Below are 19,596 nucleotides of genomic sequence, written 5' to 3' on the forward strand. Positions count from 1 at the left end.
ACAAATGCCTGGTGGGGGGAGAGTACAGAAGGCAGAGCCAGGCTTTTCTCAGTGGTGCCCAGTGGCAGGAGCTCAGCTCCTGAGGGTGATTTCCTCACCAATGAGGGATCACAAGGACCCCACAAACATTGGCTATGTTTCACACATCCACAGCCCAACCTAGCAAAGGCAGACCAGGACTTGAGTTTCAGCAGTCTGCAGAGCCCCGTACGTGGATTTACAACATTTTAAAGCACCTGTTGGAGTTCAAGAGCTTGATGCAGCTCCCTGTGCAGACCTAATCCCTGCAGTGCAAGCTGAGCTGAGGAGCACAGCCAAAACCAGCAGTATAATGGCAATCTGCTACCAAGTGGTTTTCAATGCACCTCTTGAAGGCCACTGAGCCTTGAGAGAGGTGCAGAGACGGAGCGTGTGCAGCTGTGTTAGGGCCATTAGAGTCTTTCCTGGCAGAGCTGATGAGTTCAAGCATTGTACCCAGCTAACGCAGCCAGACAGCTCCTGCCTGGCAAGCTAACACAGTCAGGGACCATTCAGGCATTTCGCTGGGATCGCCCAGATACTAGGTCTGGTTGGGATCCAACCACTAACCCCTCTTCTAACCATGTCAACCATTGGGCTTAGTCCAATGGGCATTCTAAGAGCACAGCAGCCAGGAGAAATGCATCAACCAGCTTCATTGGCAGAGAGCTGACAAGTTAAGCCATAGATTCAGCCCTCCTAAATCACACAGGACTTAGCTGCCAGACACCAGCCCCTGTTGCCTTGTCCTCTGCACAAGATGGTCTTCACACTTGCCTAAAATCAAGAGGCAACTCGCTAGTCACCTGTAAGTGTTACCTGGAAGCTCGGTTTGCACATCATTACATGGTTACCCAGAGCTCACCCCAAGCCCACTCCTAGGCATATGGCACCCGACAGCTACATAACAGGCACATGGCACATCTTGATCCTTTTGACAAGGAATGGCCTCTGCTGTTTTAGTCTTTCCACCTTGAATCCCAAAGCCCAAAAGACAGGACCTACACCCTTGGGTGCCCAGCAGTGGAGGTTAGAGATGGGCAGCTGAGTTGGCATGGACTGAAATACACCTGGGAGGTTTTTTTATCATTCCCACCCTTCTGCACCAATCCTATAGGGAATCTCAGTCCTCAGGCAACCAGGAGTGCTTCAGTTGTCTAAGGCACACAGCCACAGGCAGGGGTTCCTGCACCTGACTCCAGCACTGAATCCGGGATCTGGCCCAGGCCTTTTCAGAAGGTAATTGTTGGAAATTTAGGGATTCCCTAAGGCAGTTGCTGCAGTAGCTAAACACTCCCCACAGTTGGCTGCGCCTATGATCCAGTGAAACTGCCACACGGCAGCGGGGATCACAGAATCACAGAATGGTTTGAGTTGGAAAGGACCTTAAAGATCACCCAGTTCCAACCCGTCTGCCATGGGCAGGGACACCTCCCACTAGACCAGGTTGTCACTGCGTCATGACTGCTCTGCCTCTAGTTCACAGAGCAGGCTGCTGCCAGGGACCTCATTCCCACGCAGACATCAGCAGACTGCGATCCTGTTACTAATTAACCACCTCTGATAATCTAAACAAAGCATCACTCCAAGACATCCATCACGGACCTGTGAGCCAGTGGCTTTTTTGTGAATCCCCTCCAAGGTGTCAACAACCTCACTAAACTGCCAGAACCTGATAGGGAGGTCCTGAATCTGGTTCCCTGGAGGAAAGAGCCACCCCACCGCTCCTCAGATGGAGGCAGCACAGCCCAGCAGCGAATCCTGCCTGACCCCTGCACTGCATCCCTTTCACAGAGAGCAGAAAAGACGCTGTTTTAAATGACTCCAGGCCAGGCCTGAGCATCCCTGAAACAAGAGAGATGTGAAGTCAATCTGATCAGATTCGCTAAGAGGATCTCACATCCAATTTACTCCATGCATTTCCCTTCTCTGGAGTTGCAAGAACTCATTTTACCAGTGAGAAAGCAAAGGCAGCCCAAGGAGAAATTCATAGCAAATGGAAAAAACATTTTACTGCGCTGGAGTGAAGCAGCTTACCCGGCAAAATTTTGTGTGGCATGTACTACTGGATGCAAAGCCAGTGGACCACAGAGTCCGGCTCACTCACAATGGCTGGTGCCTGTTTGGGTAGAGGAAGCCTTGTTCATGCAGCAATGCTAAGCTGACAACTGCTATCAGATACCCCGCTCTTACAGAGAAAAAAAAATATCCAGTCTCCTGTTAAAAAAAATCTCCATCAAAAAAAAAGGTACTCTGGGAATGAACACCGTGAGTATAACATCACTCCAGCTCACGTATATGCTGAGGCTGTTTCCACTGGGCTGGAGGACGGGTTCTGATTCAACAATGAACTGTTTGCTCCAGCACTCAGGTGAACTTGCAGGGTTGCTTCTCTAAGCCATCACTGTGAGAGTCCTAAAGTGAATTAAACTGTGGTTTAAAATAGCCCAACAGGTTTCTTCAGTTTGCTAGCTTTTTCTCTGCCCCTTCTCCTATCATTTACTGTATCTCAAGACTTCCCTCTCCAGATTTTCCTCTGCCTTTCACAGCAATCTCACAGCCTTATAAACCCCTCAAATATACCAGACTTCTGATGATACTCCAGATTCCTCCAGCAGGCCAGGGAGGCCAGGTTAAAAAAAAAAAAAAAAGAAGGAAAAATACCCCTTGAATTTCTCAAATAACTGATAAAAAGCAATTAAACAATGGAAGGTCACCAAGTCCTTTGCTCTGCTGTGTTAACAGAATAGTGCCTCCAAAAACTACCCAGAAACAGGAAAACTTGACAGGCTGCTGAACACGACAGACTATGACGAACACTCCCGGGTCTGTGTTTTGAGAGGGAAGAGTGCTGAGCTGCCTTGGATAAGGAGAATAACGCTGGAGAGGTTGAGCTCAGGTATACCGAGAGTCTGCTTTGAAGCCCTGAGTCCTTTTAAGTGGCAGAGAAGGAGAAAGGACAGAGTTAAAGGAGAGTTAGCTGAAAAAAAAAAAAAAAAAAAAAAAAGCAGCAGGGAAGAGGACATTTGGAAAGGCTGTTGGCAAGAGACCAAGGACAGAGCAAGAGGAAAGGTGGAGAATTCAAGAGGGAACCTTCATCACATTTGCTTGGAGCTCACCAAGTGGGAGGAGAAACACACTAATTAGTAATATCAGGACAGGAGCCATGCTAGCCTATATAAGCTGGTGGGCATTTTCTTTTTCCCATTCTCTTAGTCCTGCTTTTCTTCTGTCCCAGCCATCAAAACCACAGCTACCCCTGAACTCATCAGAGAGGTAAGAGCATTCTGTTCATTCCTTTTAATGCACAGCAATAAACGTGCACCCTGTCACTGACTTACTGACTTACCTGGACCTTTCTTCTCCCCAAAAACACCTAACAAAGAGCATTTGAACAGTTCTTCTGAGTAAGAGCAGCTAAAGCTCAAGAGGAACAGAGAGCTTAGGGAATGTCACAAGAATTTTCTAGCAGGGTGAGGATTTATTAGTACTACTTAGCCCAGTTGGCTGAACCTTTGAGGGGAAAAGAAAAAAAAACAAACCAAACCAAAACAAAACAAACCCACATCCAAACTGGAACTTTTTAGCATCTCCTTTTACTGCCTTTATATTCTGCAAAAATCAAAAATGCCCAGATAGTAATACTATACAGTTAATGTGACAGCATCTCTAGATTTCTTTGTCCCTGAGAGACAGATCTATGAAAATTGAATTGTGAATCGGCTTAATGAATATTTGAATCTGAGGGATAAGTTTTCTTTTGAACTAATGCTTTGAAATGTACCTCTATGGGAAAACCTGAACTTTTTTTTGAGTGGGGGTCAAGTGCATTATAACCTCTCTGTTTTGGGGAGTGTGTTTGTGCATCCTGTACATAACACAACGCTATACTTACCCAGCTTTACTAAAGCCCTGGTAACATTACACAGGCTATGCTGGAATCAAGAGTTGCTGAGAATCTGGCCCTTTCCTCCTATTGTACATGGATGCAGGAATTCCTCTAAAAACATGCTGCACGCAGAGCTGGCTGCCCGCACACTTCGCAGCAACAATTCAGAGAATGCAAGATACAATGACTGTAATTGTGCAGTAGCAGTTCCTTGGACAAACAAATACCACACTGTAATTTAAATCCTCCCGATTTACAGAGCAACTTGAGTTTTGTCAGGGAAAGAGGAAAATTCCAGAAAGAAAAGAAAGCGCCAGATAACTTTGCTGCATTTTCAGAGATAAAAGCCCAACACCTAACAACACGGGCACCAGCTTGGAAATAATTATTAGTTAGCAGTATTAAAACAGCCAAAAAAAAAAGCCTCTGTTCCCTTCCCAGCTGCAAGCAGAGCACCGCTCTTACCGTGCATAACACACAACGAACGTGTGACCGGGCCTGTCTCCATTTCAACGCATGAATAAAAAAGTGTTTGCAGGCCAGATGCTGCAGGAGTGCAGCACCAGCGCGGGGTCTGCTTCACTGCAGCTTTAACGAGGCATTGCTGAGATGCCCAGGTACGGTGTGACATGGAAGCAGTGTACACAAGCGGAAGAGAAATTGATTTAGGGAGACATGAAGTTGCATAACATCAGTGCTTTGCTACAGGACATTCATTAACTCTGAAAAGATGATTAAAAAAACAGTAGATTAGCTTCCTGGCCTTGTGATGATTTCATTTTTGTGTAAGAGAAACATCTTTTTTCTTTTTTTTTTTTCCTATTCTCACGAGTTCCATTTCATAGCAGATATGCAAAACTATTCAGTTACTTTTAGCTGCAAAACTTTCCTCCTTGCTTATGCGAGCGTTCTTAGCGAGGATGGCAGAGAGATACTATCCAACAGCACAAAGACATCTGGGCAAGGGGAGGCAGCAAATACCTGGAATCACTGGGGAAAGGCAGCAGTGCCTCAAATCTAGCTCTCACTTTCCATGGTACACCATGGGAAAATAGTTTTAAATAGTTCCTTTGCACTTGCGGCAGAGCACAGATCACCACAGAGGTGAAAATCACATTCAGACTCTCTCTGCCTGTGTCCTGCTGCTGCTCCTGTATCACACCAGTCACACACCAGCATCAGGAGCCCGCACTGCATTTCCTACCAAACACTTGTCTGAAGCACCTCTCCAGAGCCTAGGTGAGACGAGGCAGTGCGCTTCAAGCTGTGTGTCTGAGAGCAGGACTTACACAGTCTTTATTAAGAACCCAGATCAAAAAAAAAAAAGAAAAACTTTCCAATATTAATAGAAATAAGGAAAAAAAAAAAATTTTTTTTAAATCCTGGCCCCCCGCAGAGGGCCAAGCAATCTGTTCCAGCACAACAGTCCTTTCGCAATTATTTCCATTTCCTACCTTCGTGCACTAAGAAAAAAAGCCCACTTTGAAAACTGCATGCTGACCTAACTTCAATAGCAGGTCTTCAAAAGATCTGCTGTAGGCTGGCCTTCATGCAATTCCCATCAGAACATGCACATTTCACCTTGAATTAAGACTCAAACATCACTGTCTTAAAATTCCCTGAACATCTCCATGTCTTCTGTCCTTTCTTAAAATGGTCGCTATCACCTACTCCACAAAACAAGGTAATGTGTTAGCAAACCATTGATCTGAGCATATATGGCAGCCATTGCTTCTTACAACGACAAAAATTATTAAAAATTCTCTGCCGGTGCTGGTTTCCAAGTGGTTCACTGCTCCTTTATACTTTCTTCAGCCAACTAAGTAGTAGTGCAAGTCCTCCATGCTCTGCGTTTCTGGACAGATGGGACAAGCCCCGCGCCTCTGGTGACAGCTGAACCACCACACACAGGAGGCAGCCCTCACACAGCGCCTGGGATGTGATTTGGGGTGGCAGTGAAGCCAATGGGGCTGGATCTGGGTCTTTACAGTGTCACAGAGAGCCCACCCGAAACCAAGAGTGTTCTTAGCCTACCTATTACATACCAGCCGGCTCTGCAGGTGGTGGGGGTGTTTGGTGATGATTTCCTTCTCCTTCAGCATATCTGAGCTGAAAGGAAAGACGAACCGAAGTTCAGGTGATTCCTCTCTAGAGAGACACATCCCTCGATGGAAAGGGACATAATGATCGTGACTTTGACCACTGGCTGGAAGGTGCCTGTGGTCACCCCCCAAGCACTCTGACTTTGAATATTCTGGAAGAACAGGCATGCAGGGCACTGATGCAGCCTTCATTGGGGGTGAAGTTCAAGCCAGGCTGGTGGAAGTGACTCACCTGGTCTTTTTGCCGTGCCAAGCGCATCGAGCAGACTTCACTTCTGCCCCTGCAAACGCAGAGCAAAGGAGTTCTCCAGACTTGCGTGGTGCAGTACCGCCCCATACAGCTGCCGTGCCAGCAGCGCAGCCCATGCACTGCCAAATAGCATCAAGAGCAGATAAAAGGTTTCACACCTCACAGGGACATAAGAGCATGTAATTATTACGTATCCCAGTGTAAAAATCACCTTGCACTGGAAAGAAGTGAAACTCCACTCAGGTACTCACTGAAGGAGAAGTCCTTTCCTGTTCATTCTGGTCCTGATTCAGCAAAGCACTGAATTCACATCCCTTCACTGGAGAGTTAAGTACGCGCTTAAGTGACTTCCTATGGCAAATCAACGCAAAGTTTTGATGAATCAGGGCTTCCAGTTTGACCTGTTTTCTTCTCCACCATGTGAGTGGGCCAGACAGTGACTCTGACACTGCTTCATGTGCACATTACATCCCACACTGCAGAACATCTCCAGATTCCTACGGTGCAAACAGCTCCTCGCTCAGCATGCAAGTAAACTTAATCAGGCATGCTAGCATGGGACACACAACATCACTCTGCAAATGCAAATGCAACAACCTCGATTTATGGGTTAGCAACAGAGAAAGACTAAGTTACCTAAAGAGGAAGATTCTTTACATTGAAAATGTAAATGCACTTTCACCAAAGGAAGAGCATTTATCTTGGTTGGAAATTTTGATTTAACTGAAAGTGCATCCAATTCACTTATTCTATTATTTCAGAATAAAATACAAGAAAAGTGAAGGTTAATGAATCAAGGTAATGAACTATAACTGAGCCAGGAAAAAGCCTTCCAGCACTGAGACACAATCCCTAGAAACACTCTCATCCTTTGTTTTTCTTCCATCTCTAGTTAAGTTCCTTGCCTTTATGTCCTATACAAAGTCAAATTCAACACTCGTCTACTTGCTGGTCCTGTCTTCAGCCTTTTTCATGTGCAATGTATCCTTGCATTAGCAGGGACCTTCCAGAAGGAATAAAATGTCTATTTTATTATTCGTGCAAGTATTTACTACTTCCTCAAACGTCACCATCAGCTTTCCAGTAACATACAGGAAGAGGCTGGCCAGGATGTATGTTAACCACCCATTCCCTTACACAGGCTCAGAGCTGCTTAACCACACGTCTGGGTCTGCAAGTGTAATGGCTGGGGGTGGGGCTGCTTTAGCTTAAGTACTCAGCACCTGTATTTCTGAAGTATGAATTCTCTTCCCCAGCTGCCAAGAAGGCTTTTACTGAAGTTGCAAATGAGTCAAGGACTAACTCCAATAATTACGTGCTTGTGTCATCTTATTTAGACTATTAACTCACAACCTAAATTCTTCACCTCTTGCACAAGCTGTTACTCACCCGTGAGACCCAAAGATCTGGGTTTGTATTCACTCGACAGTGTAACCTGGTCTTGTGTTTTCTTTGTCTCAACAATGACCAAGAATCAGTCCCACTCTTTCAGGAAACTAAGCACACTCCAGGGAAAGGTTTGGCTGGTTTTTAATTTGCTGACTTGATACTGAGGATTGGCCTTTAAACAAATAACAAATTTGCTGTAAGACACTGTTTTTAAAATCCAGTGTCTACAGTTAAATGTAAACCTCTGATCCACATGCCTGAATGAAGCTGTCTAGAGCTATACGAGGTGTCAAAGGGTATACCAGCAGCTCCTAATCCAAAGGGCATGTCTCCCATAGGGAACTCTGTCTCTGCCAGCCCTGCACGCATGTCCCAAACACCTTATTTAGGCCTAAACACCTCTATTTAGCCTATAACGCCCCCTTGCCTTATTTAAGTCTTGATATAGTGCCTGCTAAACTTAAAAAGAGTCTTTTCATTTGTCCCTGAGGGTTTCTTACTACAAGTCCCAATATGTGGTCACCTATCTCGTCTTATGCTGAAGAGGAAAGGCCAGGCAGACCTCGTAACGCCCTCCTGGGCAGCTAGCAGAGAGAAGGCAGCAACATGATTGAGGCAGAACGGAAAACAAGCACTCTGAATTTGTCCTTTAATCTCTTAAACGTGTCCTGGGTACTTCTAAAGACCCGGGGAAGCTAAAAATACAGTTCAATAGAGAAAAAAAAATAATGTGTGTATGCATGTGAGTAATGGAGTAAGGCACCATGGACAACTCTCAAGCTAAGCCCATGCTCATGAGAAAGGTTGAGCTGATCCCTACAGGTGACAGTATAGAGACCTTAAACCTAACTTTATGTACCTGTTATTGATGGCTGATGGATAAATTCAAACTGGAAATACGGGTTAAGCAGCAGGGAAAACTTAATCACTGAAGCAGCTTCCTATATTGTGGTTCAACTTTTACCATCTTCTGTGTTCAGCTTCTATCAAGCTGATCTCGAGGTAAGCTTTAACTTCTGTGAAGCCAGTGCCTCCTAACGCTGTCTCGCTCTTCTTGAAGTCACCCTTTAAATCAAGAGCTGCTTGATTTCTAGAAAACATGGTATAGCTGAGCAAGGTGTTAAAATCAGGTGAAATACTGCTGTGACACAAGGCTCAGTTGTTCCTTCTGGGGTTCACATCTATGACTGCATGAAAGTCTGGAAGGACAGTGCAGGGTCCCAAGAGAAAATGTGCTCATGGACACATGAGAATCAAGTGTTCAGAGTAAGGATTTTCCTCTTTCTGCCTCCAAAATAACACATGGTGGCCAATGGTAGAGAGAATAAACAGGGATCAGTAAGAGGCATTGTAATTAATTGTCTTTTTTTTTTTCTCCCTTGAATTTTACCAAAGGGCAGAACATCAATATGGAAAACAGTGTTGATGTCAAGCTAGAAACCAAGGGAGAGAGAAATCCAACAAAGCAGAATCCACTAAGCAAAGCCGGGAAGAGAGTCTGCAGAGCTGTTGGGTACATCACTGGAGATATGAAGGAATTTGCAGCCTGGCTAAAAGGTAAAGCTACTTCAACATGACTAATTAGGGGATTCTAAAGAAGAATTACATCAAAGGAGTAATAACTAACTTCTTAGTAACATGATTCAAGTTCGAGTGGTACAGAACCTATCTCTGCCTTGATTTATTTCTGTTTTGTAGGGGAAAAATCAGCTTTGTGCAGAGATCCACATACTGCTCTAAATCTTGAGGATGACCGAGATGACATTTACCTCCCAACATGCCATGTACAAAGCGAATTTAGTCCCACAGAACATAGCCCAGGACGGTTATTCTGTGCTCTGCCATTCTTCATAAAGCTCCCTGTCCTTTCAGCTGAGCAGTTTCTGTCAAGCCTAATGCCACTGTGAAGTTAAATTACACATAGGTAGGTGTGTTTGGTCCCCATAATAAATCAGCAACGGGATACACACACGATTTGCCATCTGAGGCACAGACATCATAAATTAGCTGCTTCATATGAAGCCAGTCCCAGGTACTTTATTACAGAGGACTCTGGCAACCACACTGTTCATCTCAGCTTTCCAGCTGTAAGACTTCAGTATAGACCATAATAAATCCCATCAAGTTTTACAGTTTTGTTGATGCATTGCTTCAGCCGTGCTGCCAAGTTCCACTTCCTGAGTTCCAAAAAAAACCCATCCCGAATCAGTATCATCTACATATTTCGGGGTGGGGTTTTTTAGTCTTTAATTTCATCTCTTCCAGATAAACCTCTCATGATCCAGTTTATTGACTGGGTGCTGCGTGGGATATCCCAGGTGATGTTTGTCAACAATCCCCTCAGTGGGCTTATCGTGGTTGCTGGCTTCCTGGTGCAGAACCGGTGGTGGACACTCACAGGCTGTTTAGGAACAGTTGTCTCAACTTTAACAGCACTTATTCTGGGTCAGGACAGGTAAGTCCATCCTTTTGCCCTTCAAAACCAGACCGTTACTTTAGTGCTGACTCACAGGTTAAACAAGCAACATGGATGAAAAGCACGTATCTAGCCTTCACTGGCTATTTATCTCATCTGGTAGGACCAGATAGATCTTCCCACCAGCTGCACCTGGTGCGAAGGGACACGGGGTGTAACTGCAGCAGGGGTAGCTGCTGAGAGGACGTGGGACGCACACATGTGAAGTTGAAGGTGGATGCATGAGCCTTGTCAGGTCATCATCACGGAGAGTCACAACTGCATGGGGAAGGAGGGGGGGATATGAGCAAAGCACCCACAGGGGAGAAGGTTTCAAGACAGTTGTCTCCTTCACACAGATCAGCCATAGCAGCAGGCCTGTATGGCTATAACGGGGTCCTGGTGGGATTGCTCATGGCCGTCTTCTCTGCTAAGGGAGACTACCACTGGTGGCTTCTACTGCCGGTAGCACTGGTGTCCATGATGTGGTAAGTCAGATGGCTCCTCTGTTTCTTATTCCAGCCCCAGTGCCCCTACACTGAGACTGAGCTGTTGTATTTTTATGCACTATGCAATGGAAAAGAAATACAACTGACACATATGTGCTGTTATTTGCACATTTAAACCCAAATGTAGTCCGGAAACAAATAAAATATTCACATAATCACAAATAAACCCAATGGGGAAAAGGAAAATCAATGGCTGATCATGTGTAATTCAATGTCCTAAATGTTAGCCATGGGCCTGTGATAAGTCAATTCATTCATCTTTCAAGAAGAACATTATTCTCACTATTCCCTACCACCATCAACAACAAGTGTTTCATCTACTTAAGCCACCATACAAAAACATCATGAAAATTTACTTCTCCAGGCACAGAAGCTGTTCAGTGGTCCCAAGACATGACGGTTGGTGCTAATGAAAGCAAACCACTAATAATACTTTACTCATGCATATATATGACACCATAATCTGCTAGTTACTTGGACAGCAAAAAAATTTGAAAGCTGGTCTTTGGCCCCCAAATGTCTAGTTGGAGATTGCTAAACCACACATACCATCTGTCTGCCTGGAGTTCATGTGGTGTTATACTCACCCTAATAACCACACCTTTGATATCAGCCTTTACTTCTAATGACCTTGATCCATAAGCTTGAATAAGGACACAGAGCCTTCTTCACAGTTCCCTCAGACCTGACAGGTCTCCTAAATGCAATCCACATCAAGTACTGAAAGAAAAAAGTAAACACTGAGACTAAGCTGGGAAGTAACTCCGTGAAATCACTGGATCCTCCACACGAGTGGAGGATCTTGGCTCCTTCATGGTCACCAAATTCACCACATGTATTGCATAACATGACAGGAATCTGTACTGAATTGCTAACTGCCCTGGGAAGGGTAGGAAATTTACCCAGTGAATACCCTAGAATATCTGATTTTATCAGAAAGGGTGAGGAAATTAAACATTTTAAAAAAATAGAGTGAATTGCCTGCAGTCGGATTTTTTTGTTTGGATTTTTTTTTTGTTTTGCTTAGCTGACAAGCTCCTGCTGAGACCATTTTGTTCTTCTTTCAGCCCTGTTTTGACCAGTGCTTTAGGCTCAGTCTTCTGTAAGTGGGATCTGCCTGTTTTCACCTTGCCTTTTAACTTGGCCTTGACCCTCTATCTGGCTGCATCAGGACCCCACAACCTTTTCTTCCCTACAATTGTCATTCCATCTGCAACATCGACACCAAACATCACCTGGACAGATGCTGAAATGCCAATGGTAGGATGTCCCAAAAATTACAATCTTCTCAATTTAGAAAGAAAACCACTATAAAATCGTATTATCTACCTTTGTGCTACTGCATTATGGCCTGGCAATAAAAAATTGCATTTATAAGATACCTATTATCCAAAATGTAAAGGTTTACTCTAGGAATTTATGTTTTTGACAGCTTGAAAATAAGAATTTTTTCAGTATCCAGTATCTTTCTTTTACAGTTGGATCTAAATTATAACCTTAAAGAGCCTGATTACCCATCCCTGTGCATATACTGATCAGCAGCCCATAGATAAACTTTTGCTGAGACTACCAGCTAACTCACAGGTTAATTTTAATTTTCTACGTAGATAAAAGGTTGCATCTTTCTGATTAGAAATGAGCAAGCAGATATTACTATGGAGGTGCAGGCATACGGGTGCAGGCATATGTTCACTGATTTTTAGTTAATATTCAATATTTAATTTAAAAAAAAAAAACCTACCTTCTGCATAGTGTGGTAAACAACACAGATACTAGAGTGATAGCTTTCCCCTAAGGCTCAGTGGACTGTTGTGAGGGGTTCCCTGAGAGCGATTAAGAAAAGGAGGTTAATTGACAGTAAATAGAAATCCATATGAGTGACATTTCTCAAAGAACGTTTACCATGGCACATAATTTTATGGGGACCATAAATGGGCTGTTCCACGTGGAGGAACACAACATTTTGAGGAAAAGTGTCTTGAAACCACCTCTGAGCTGTGATGAAGCTGGAATCTGTCCCACCAACCCAGCAACTCTTACGCATTCACATTCCCAGTGACTCCCAAGGGACTTTCAGGAGGTAGAAGGTGGATATAGCCTTACCTGAGTAAAGTCTTGTAATTCTGGCCAAGCCTCTATTGGCCATTTCATCCTCCGAACTGCCCACTCTGAGGTGAATGTCTTCTCAAAGGCATCACCTATCTGAGTGCTTCCATCTCCTACCTTTACTGTCATGCTCCGTAACCGCATGCAAAAATGGCCCAGTCATCAGCACGTGTAAAGACGACGAGCAAACCCTTCCAAGTCCTTTCACAAAAGACATCTACCTTTGATACTAGAGCAAAAACTTATCAGAGGAGCTCATGGCTAGGGAACAAGATGTGACTCATTCTCATCGAAGGGGAAACCCTATGGAAATGCCCTGCTGTCTCCCAAAAAGTGTCCAAATTTTCCACTTATGGCCCAGAAAGACAGACTGGACCCAACACAAGCCTGGCCAAGAAAAACTATTTAAAAAAAAAAAAAAATATATATATATATAAATCTGATCATAAATTGTCTTCTTTTTTTTTTCTTTTCTTTTTATTAAATCATGCAGCTCCTGCAATCCATTCCAGTCGGGGTGGGTCAGGTTTATGGCTGCGATAACCCCTGGGCCGGTGGAATTTTCCTGATTGCTTTATTCATCTCTTCTCCACTCATTTGTCTGCATGCGGCAATTGGATCAGCAGTGGGGATGTTGGCAGGTAAGGATTTGATTCGTGTCACAGATTGACATAAGAGCATGGAGAATAAAAGAGGAACCGCAATGACTGGAGCATTTACAGTCACAAATGTTTCTTCCATTAGAGAACGACTGCTTGAAAAAAATGTATGTAAACATTTCTGTCTTAAGAATTCTTTTGATTGACTTCCCCATTCTCTTACCTCATTTTATGACTGTGGAAATCTTCAGAAAAAAGGAAGCGTATTTTTGGCTGAAATAAATTTTTATCATTATGTACTTCATTGCTGGCTATATTCTGACGGGTTTAGGAGCAGCTTAATAAAAGTCATAGCCATCAGTCTGAATGTGCAGGCCTCAAGGAATGCGTTGAAGGTTCACATGTACCCTCGTTCACTGATATAACTTCTGCTGAAATCACATGGCCAAATTCAGCTCAGCAGCAGCAGCAGCGAAATTCTGCCGTGATTGCATTAGATTAAACGCTAAGATTTTGTCTTAGACTGTAGCAACGCGACTATAGATAAGAACTCCGTGTACTATGTGTGGGCTAGAGCCCTTACAAAGCGGGATTCATGCCATTTCTCAGCTGCCTTTATCTCTTTGGCCAAGGAATGATACATTTTTTACTTATTTTCCAGCACTGAGCTTAGCAACACCTTTTAGCAAAATCTACTCTGGCTTGTGGGGCTACAACAGCTCCCTGTCATGCGTGGCGATCGGAGGCATGTTCTACGCTTTCACCTGGCAGGCACACTTGCTGGCAATTGCCTGTGGTAAGTACCTGACGGATTTTCCCTACTGACACGTTTCCTTTTGAAGTGAGACAGGTGCATTTACACTGGAGGTGGGCTGAAGCCAGATGGCCACCTCTAGACAGGCAGATGGACTTAGGTGAGACTGGCAAACGGTTGAGTCGGATGTTGGAGCCATTGCTCTAATGTACCCTGACAAAATAAAAAACAAAATACCCTAACAAAAAAAAAAAAAAAAAAAGAGCAGTGCTTTCACTTTCAGCCAAGAGTTGTGTTCAAAACAAAAGACGCAGTTAGTGGATGCAGATTAGCTGAGGTCTTTGAAATTAGTTGCTTATTTTTGAGGCATATATTGCTGGGTGATTCATATTGGGTTTTCCAATCATTGCTACCATCTCAAATGCCTTCTTTGGAGAAGGACTTACCTAAACTTTGAGAAGACTGGAGCTCAAGATCAGTCCGCCTCTGTGGTTAGAGAGTACAGTTTCCCCAGCCTGTTGAAATGGATTCCAAAGCTAGGCAACACAGAATGACTGAAGAATTATTTATAAGGCAATTCCATATGAAATTTCAATATCTCAGTGAGCTGGGAGTGAAACTATTGCTCATTTAGTGCTCATATAAAAAAGATTTAGCTTTGTATCTCATTGACCTACCTTCTAGCCCTAGAGGCAGGGGAGTTGGGGGTGGAAGGGTTATTCTCCCATTTAACCCCATCCATCAAGCTACATACTTTCCGCGTCAGTGCATTTTTCAAAAGCCTCTGTTTCCATAGCCACATTTTTCATCACTCCAGTTCTTTTCTTGTTGTGCCCTTTCCATGAGCTCCAGGTCAGAGGGGACACAGTGCAAAGGAAAGACCTTTAAGAGGGAGCTGTCCAAGCATGGTCATAAGCTATGACCAAAACATGAGCCACCCAAGGCAGCGTGAGAGATGTTTGTTCTTGCTGGTCTCCTCCACGAGCGACTGAACTCACCAGGAACTAACTTTCTTTTTCACAGCGCTCTTCAGTGCCTACCTGGGAGCAACAGTGACTAACATGTTGTCTGTGGTAAGTAGTGTGTTAGCTAAGATCCTTTTTCAAAGGACTCTACATTTTTCTGGCTTCCTTGTGAGGCAAAACACGAAGATCCAGAGAACAATTCAGCCAAAGGCAGAACTGACCTGGGAGAAAGAACACAGTCTGCCCAGAGGGTTGTTGTGGTTCCCAGTGAAACAGGCCACTTACAGTCATTAGCGCTTTTCATCCTCAGAGCTTGCATGAACTTCCACAGCTCAGCCCTCAACACCTCCGAGATAATTATATGTCTCTATTTTGTGCTCGAAGTGATTGAGACAAGGGCCCTCCACACACGTAAAGAAACCTCAAATTTGGTATAATTTCTTTGCCCCAGTGCCAGAAGGCAGTCAGTACAACAGCCCAGGGAAAAGCTGAATGCTTCTGCTATCTGCTCCTGTCTCATCTCCATCCACTCCTATCTCATCTCCTTCCAAGACCACTGCAGGTAAACAAAGAGAAGGCAGCCATCTCACCAGAGCTGGTAGATGTTGCAGGTTAATGCACAATGCCAAGATCTCGTCAAGAAATCCTGCCTCCCCAGGGAGAGACTCTATGCAAAACCGAGTCAAGACTTCCTTGAGAAATCTTGTTCCAAGCTGACTGGCTCTGAGTTTTCTTCAAGGGCTGGGGGATCAAATGAAAGAAAGGCATATAGTAAATAGGTGGTTTGTGTTTTTCTTTGCAGTTTGGGGTGCCATCAGGAACCTGGTCTTTTTGCTTGACTGCACTGACCTTCCTGTTAATAACCACAAACAACTCTGCCATCTACAAGATGCCACTCTCCAAAGTCACTTACCCAGAAGCCAACCGAGCTTATTATCTGAAGATGAAGAAACATCAGAGGTCACGCTGTGAGGTATAAAGACCCAAGAAGAGAGATACTTTGCAGATTTTAAGGCAAGAGCACAAGCTGTTTCCCCAAAAAATGTTATTTGTGTGCTACAAAGTCAAAAGACCAAGAAAAATCTCCACCTTCCAAGTGAAGAGACTTTTTCCATCACATTGTTTGCTCTATCCTGATTAGATAGGATTCTGCTGTGCTGGAAGCACCTTTCCCAAGACCAATCTGTAATTATTTCAAAGCACATATGCCTGAAAAGACACTTGAATTTTAAGTAGTGAGGAAATGACTTAAATGTTGGAAAGAAGTATCTGTTTGTGAAATCCAAGTAACAGCAAACTGACACAAAGCAAAAAGAGCAGAACAGCTCTCAGCATCTGATGGGACTCCTAATTAACGGCTAAAACCAGCTTATGACACCCATAGAATACATCTTAGAGAGCTTCATAGTAGCAGAGAAGTGGAATAAAGAGTACCCTTTGCTAAGTAGAAAATAGGTGGTGAAGAATTCTACCTGGAGGATCTCTCAAGCCCAGTGGAGAGATGTGCATCAGCCGCCATCACACAGAAGAGGGACACCAATAAATTGCAGGCAGCATTGTTAACACTTGCAAGACCTGTGGTAAAAATCACAATAAGGGCAGGGAGGGGGTGTTTATCAGACCCAGCTTTTGGATGCTTTACTATGCACTAGGCTCTGGCATTTCATAAGAAAAACATTTCAGGCCTACCCAGTTGCAAAGGAAAGTCTGTAAACCCAAGACCAAGAAAGCTAACACTAGTGAAGAGAATCTTTTTCTCAAAAAAAAGAAAAAAAGAAAAAAAAAAAAAGTAATGTTTCATGCTCTTATGTTAATTTCATGATTTTTCTTAATACTTGAACTTGGTCATGGGTTAGCAAAGGAGGGAACAGCAGCAAAGTCGTTGCTGACCCTTTCCTATGCAATAAAACGGCTCTGTTCAGTCTGTGCACAATCAGAACTAACATGAGCTGACCTTGACATCTCTTCCTACGCCGTCCCCCTCAGCCCACAAGTGTCAAGCAGCAAATTGCTGCACCGCCCCAGCCTCCTCCTGAAGTTGCTGCTCTGCCATTTCTCTCCACCCCGCAATGGGAAGTGGGTGGTTGGGGGAGTGGTGGACGTCAGAAGATCTCTGCAGAAGATCAGCCTCATGCCACCTCTGCACAGGCTCCCGGGGTCTGCAGGCAGGGAAGGAGGAAGCTGACCTTGCACCCAACAGTGCTGAGTGATAACTCAGCCACATTTCTGCCTGGCTCGTCGAGACACTTCATCTGATGACCAAGCTGACATCTTCACCACAAATACTGCATATGCTCAGGTCCTTCAGTTGGCATTAGCCTATGCGCAGTAATGTCACAGAACCACAGAACAGTTTGGGTTGGAAGAGACCTTTGAAGGCCATCTAGTCCAACCCCCCTGCAGATCATCCATTAGATCAGGTTATTGTTCCTGGGAAATTAGACCAAAACCTGTTCCTCTTGTGGCAGAGGAAATAAAAAGTAGCCTGTGAGTAGTGCTACTGCTGATTTTCGAGGTTGGGGGGAAAAACAACATAGTTTTTTAACAATCACCAAAAAGATCTGAGTGAAAAATATTTGGGATGAACTGCTGGCAGTATTTTCTGGTGGTTAGGTTTTCAGATGTTTGACAGTATTTCTGTATGACTGACACTCCAGAGATCACTTGTGAAATGTACCATTTGCTGTGTTTTACTTGGTAAATATCTTCATAATATTGTGTGGAACTTACTTTTAAAACAAATAGTCATACTTTTTCGACTTTGGTGTAAGTTTTCCTCTGTTGATCATCACTAAGCTCTTCCAAAAACAGGTTATCTCTTAAATAAGTGGTGTAAAAGACTTTGGAAAGTAAAATTATTAAATCAGTGTATGGGGGGATATTTGGCAAAATTCTAGCTTCTGCTTTTTGTACTTATGGCATTTTGCTGCATTGATAACTTACTAAACGTGCAAGTGCAAAGCCTGCTCCTGTACAGGAGGCGTGAGCAGCCAAAGGCACAGTGTTGTGCCTGCAGAGCTGGAAACCTCCTCGAGACCAGATGAGGACTCATTCCTAGGGGAGATGCTGGACAGGCCTCCAAATTTGGGCTAGATGAGAACATGTTCTGTCCAGAGGATGCGCCTCTCCATTCGTCAAACTGCGACAGAAAAGGCTATCTTTTGGTGTCTGCACTGACATCTCCCCACCCAGGACCACGTGTGCCCCAGAAAGGAAAACCCACAAAGGCTAGCTTTTGCTCTTATGTCAAAATCCGCATCCTGGTAAGGGTACACACTTCATGACCAGTGCAAATCAGTAGATTTCCTCCGACTGGTGCTATTTCAGCTTGCTGTTGCCGAGCAACAGGGACATTTTGGCATTACTGTAAAGAAATCATATGCACAGAACAGAAAACCAACAAAAGATAAAGGCCATGTCTCAGCCGTTAGAAAGACTTTGCACGTCATTCAGAACTAATTCTTCATTTTACGCTATCCAGAGAATTCATTCTTCCCATCACCCCATGCAAAATAACAGTTATTTGGTAATTTGACATGTATATCGGTCAGAATAAGCGTATCATGCTCATTCCCATTATCGTTCCTAACACAGTCTTTGCTAACAGAACTAATTTATCTTATTATTGAAACTGTTCTTTTTTTTTTTTCTTTACATCAAATAAATGCTATTCAAGTCACAACTTTTTTTCAAGCACTCTGTTTGCATTCTTGTTTCTGACACACAGGTAATATCAGACCCATAAGACACATAGATGTTGGGCAGCAGTTTTGGGGCTCTTTCCTGTACTACTTCCCCCCCAGTGCCAGCAAAAGTGACGTCACTGCGATTAACGTTTCTAAAAAAATAAATAAAATTTAAAAATTTGAAAGAATTTAAAAAACCCTCAACACTAAACCACTTGAAAACATGTGCTTGGAATCAGATCTTATCCAAAAGTCTGACTCAAATGAACTGCCTCACTGACGTGTCCTAAGACACCCTTGTTGCTTCTGTCTCATGTGCATAACTCTCTTCCAGAGTCCCAGTTCCACGTCAAGCAGTTGCCCCAGTCCCCATTTGAGACTCACGTGCCTCCTGCTCCCTCCCCAGTACTTTCTGCTGTGGTTCAGCTGCCCAGTAGCCCTGGCTGCAGCCAGACATCTCATAGTCCTGCATGGGGTTTGCTGTCGGAGGTAAGAGGAGGGAAAGCACGAATGACAACTTCCGACAAGTAATCATGGGATGCTGAGCAAGGACCAGGGGGCTTTTGTTAGCAGAGCCCACTCTTCTCCCTTCCCAAAGCGCTGCTGCTTCTTCACGGAGCACAGGGCATGCTGGCAACACCAGCAGTGGTACCGAGACATGGGCTACAGCCCTCGTTTCCCCCTCCTCCAGCAAACAAGTATCTGGGCAAGTGCAGAAGAGGCCAATATTTAGCCCTGCAGTGAAGAGGCTACACCCTTGATGATGCTGAACAGGGAGGAGGAAACATTCAGCCCAGGTTACCTGAGGGCCAGACCCAAGAGCTGGTTGCAGAAGCAGGACCAAAAGCAAAAGGTATCAGCGCAGCACACTAAC

General features: G+C 44.2%; 1 protein-coding gene across 1 annotated transcript; it reads left to right on the top strand.

Moving 5' to 3' along the window:
* Positions 1-9,057: 9,057 nt before the first annotated feature.
* LOC104353440 (urea transporter 2) lies at positions 9,058-16,015 on the top strand. Its single transcript, XM_009960017.2, has 8 exons — positions 9,058-9,205; positions 9,914-10,103; positions 10,463-10,591; positions 11,680-11,872; positions 13,212-13,359; positions 13,979-14,113; positions 15,095-15,144; positions 15,839-16,015. The coding sequence occupies exons 1-8, from the start codon at positions 9,058-9,060 to the stop codon at positions 16,013-16,015; spliced, it is 1,170 nt and encodes a 389-aa protein (XP_009958319.2).
* The last annotated feature ends 3,581 nt before the right edge of the window (positions 16,016-19,596 follow it).

The sequence above is a fragment of the Leptosomus discolor genome, chromosome Z, assembly GCF_034619465.1.
Source record: "Leptosomus discolor isolate bLepDis1 chromosome Z, bLepDis1.hap2, whole genome shotgun sequence".
NCBI lineage: Eukaryota > Metazoa > Chordata > Aves > Leptosomiformes > Leptosomidae > Leptosomus > Leptosomus discolor.

Bases quoted from the DNA above. Each gene is read 5' to 3' on its own strand.
- LOC104353440 (XM_009960017.2), top strand. From the start codon at position 9,058: ATGGAAAACAGTGTTGATGTCAAGCTAGAAACCAAGGGAGAGAGAAAT. The intron at 9,206-9,913 runs GTAAAGCTACTT...CATCTCTTCCAG, and splicing joins ATTTGCAGCCTGGCTAAAAG to ATAAACCTCTCATGATCCAG. The intron at 10,592-11,679 runs GTAAGTCAGATG...TTCTTCTTTCAG, and splicing joins GCACTGGTGTCCATGATGTG to CCCTGTTTTGACCAGTGCTT.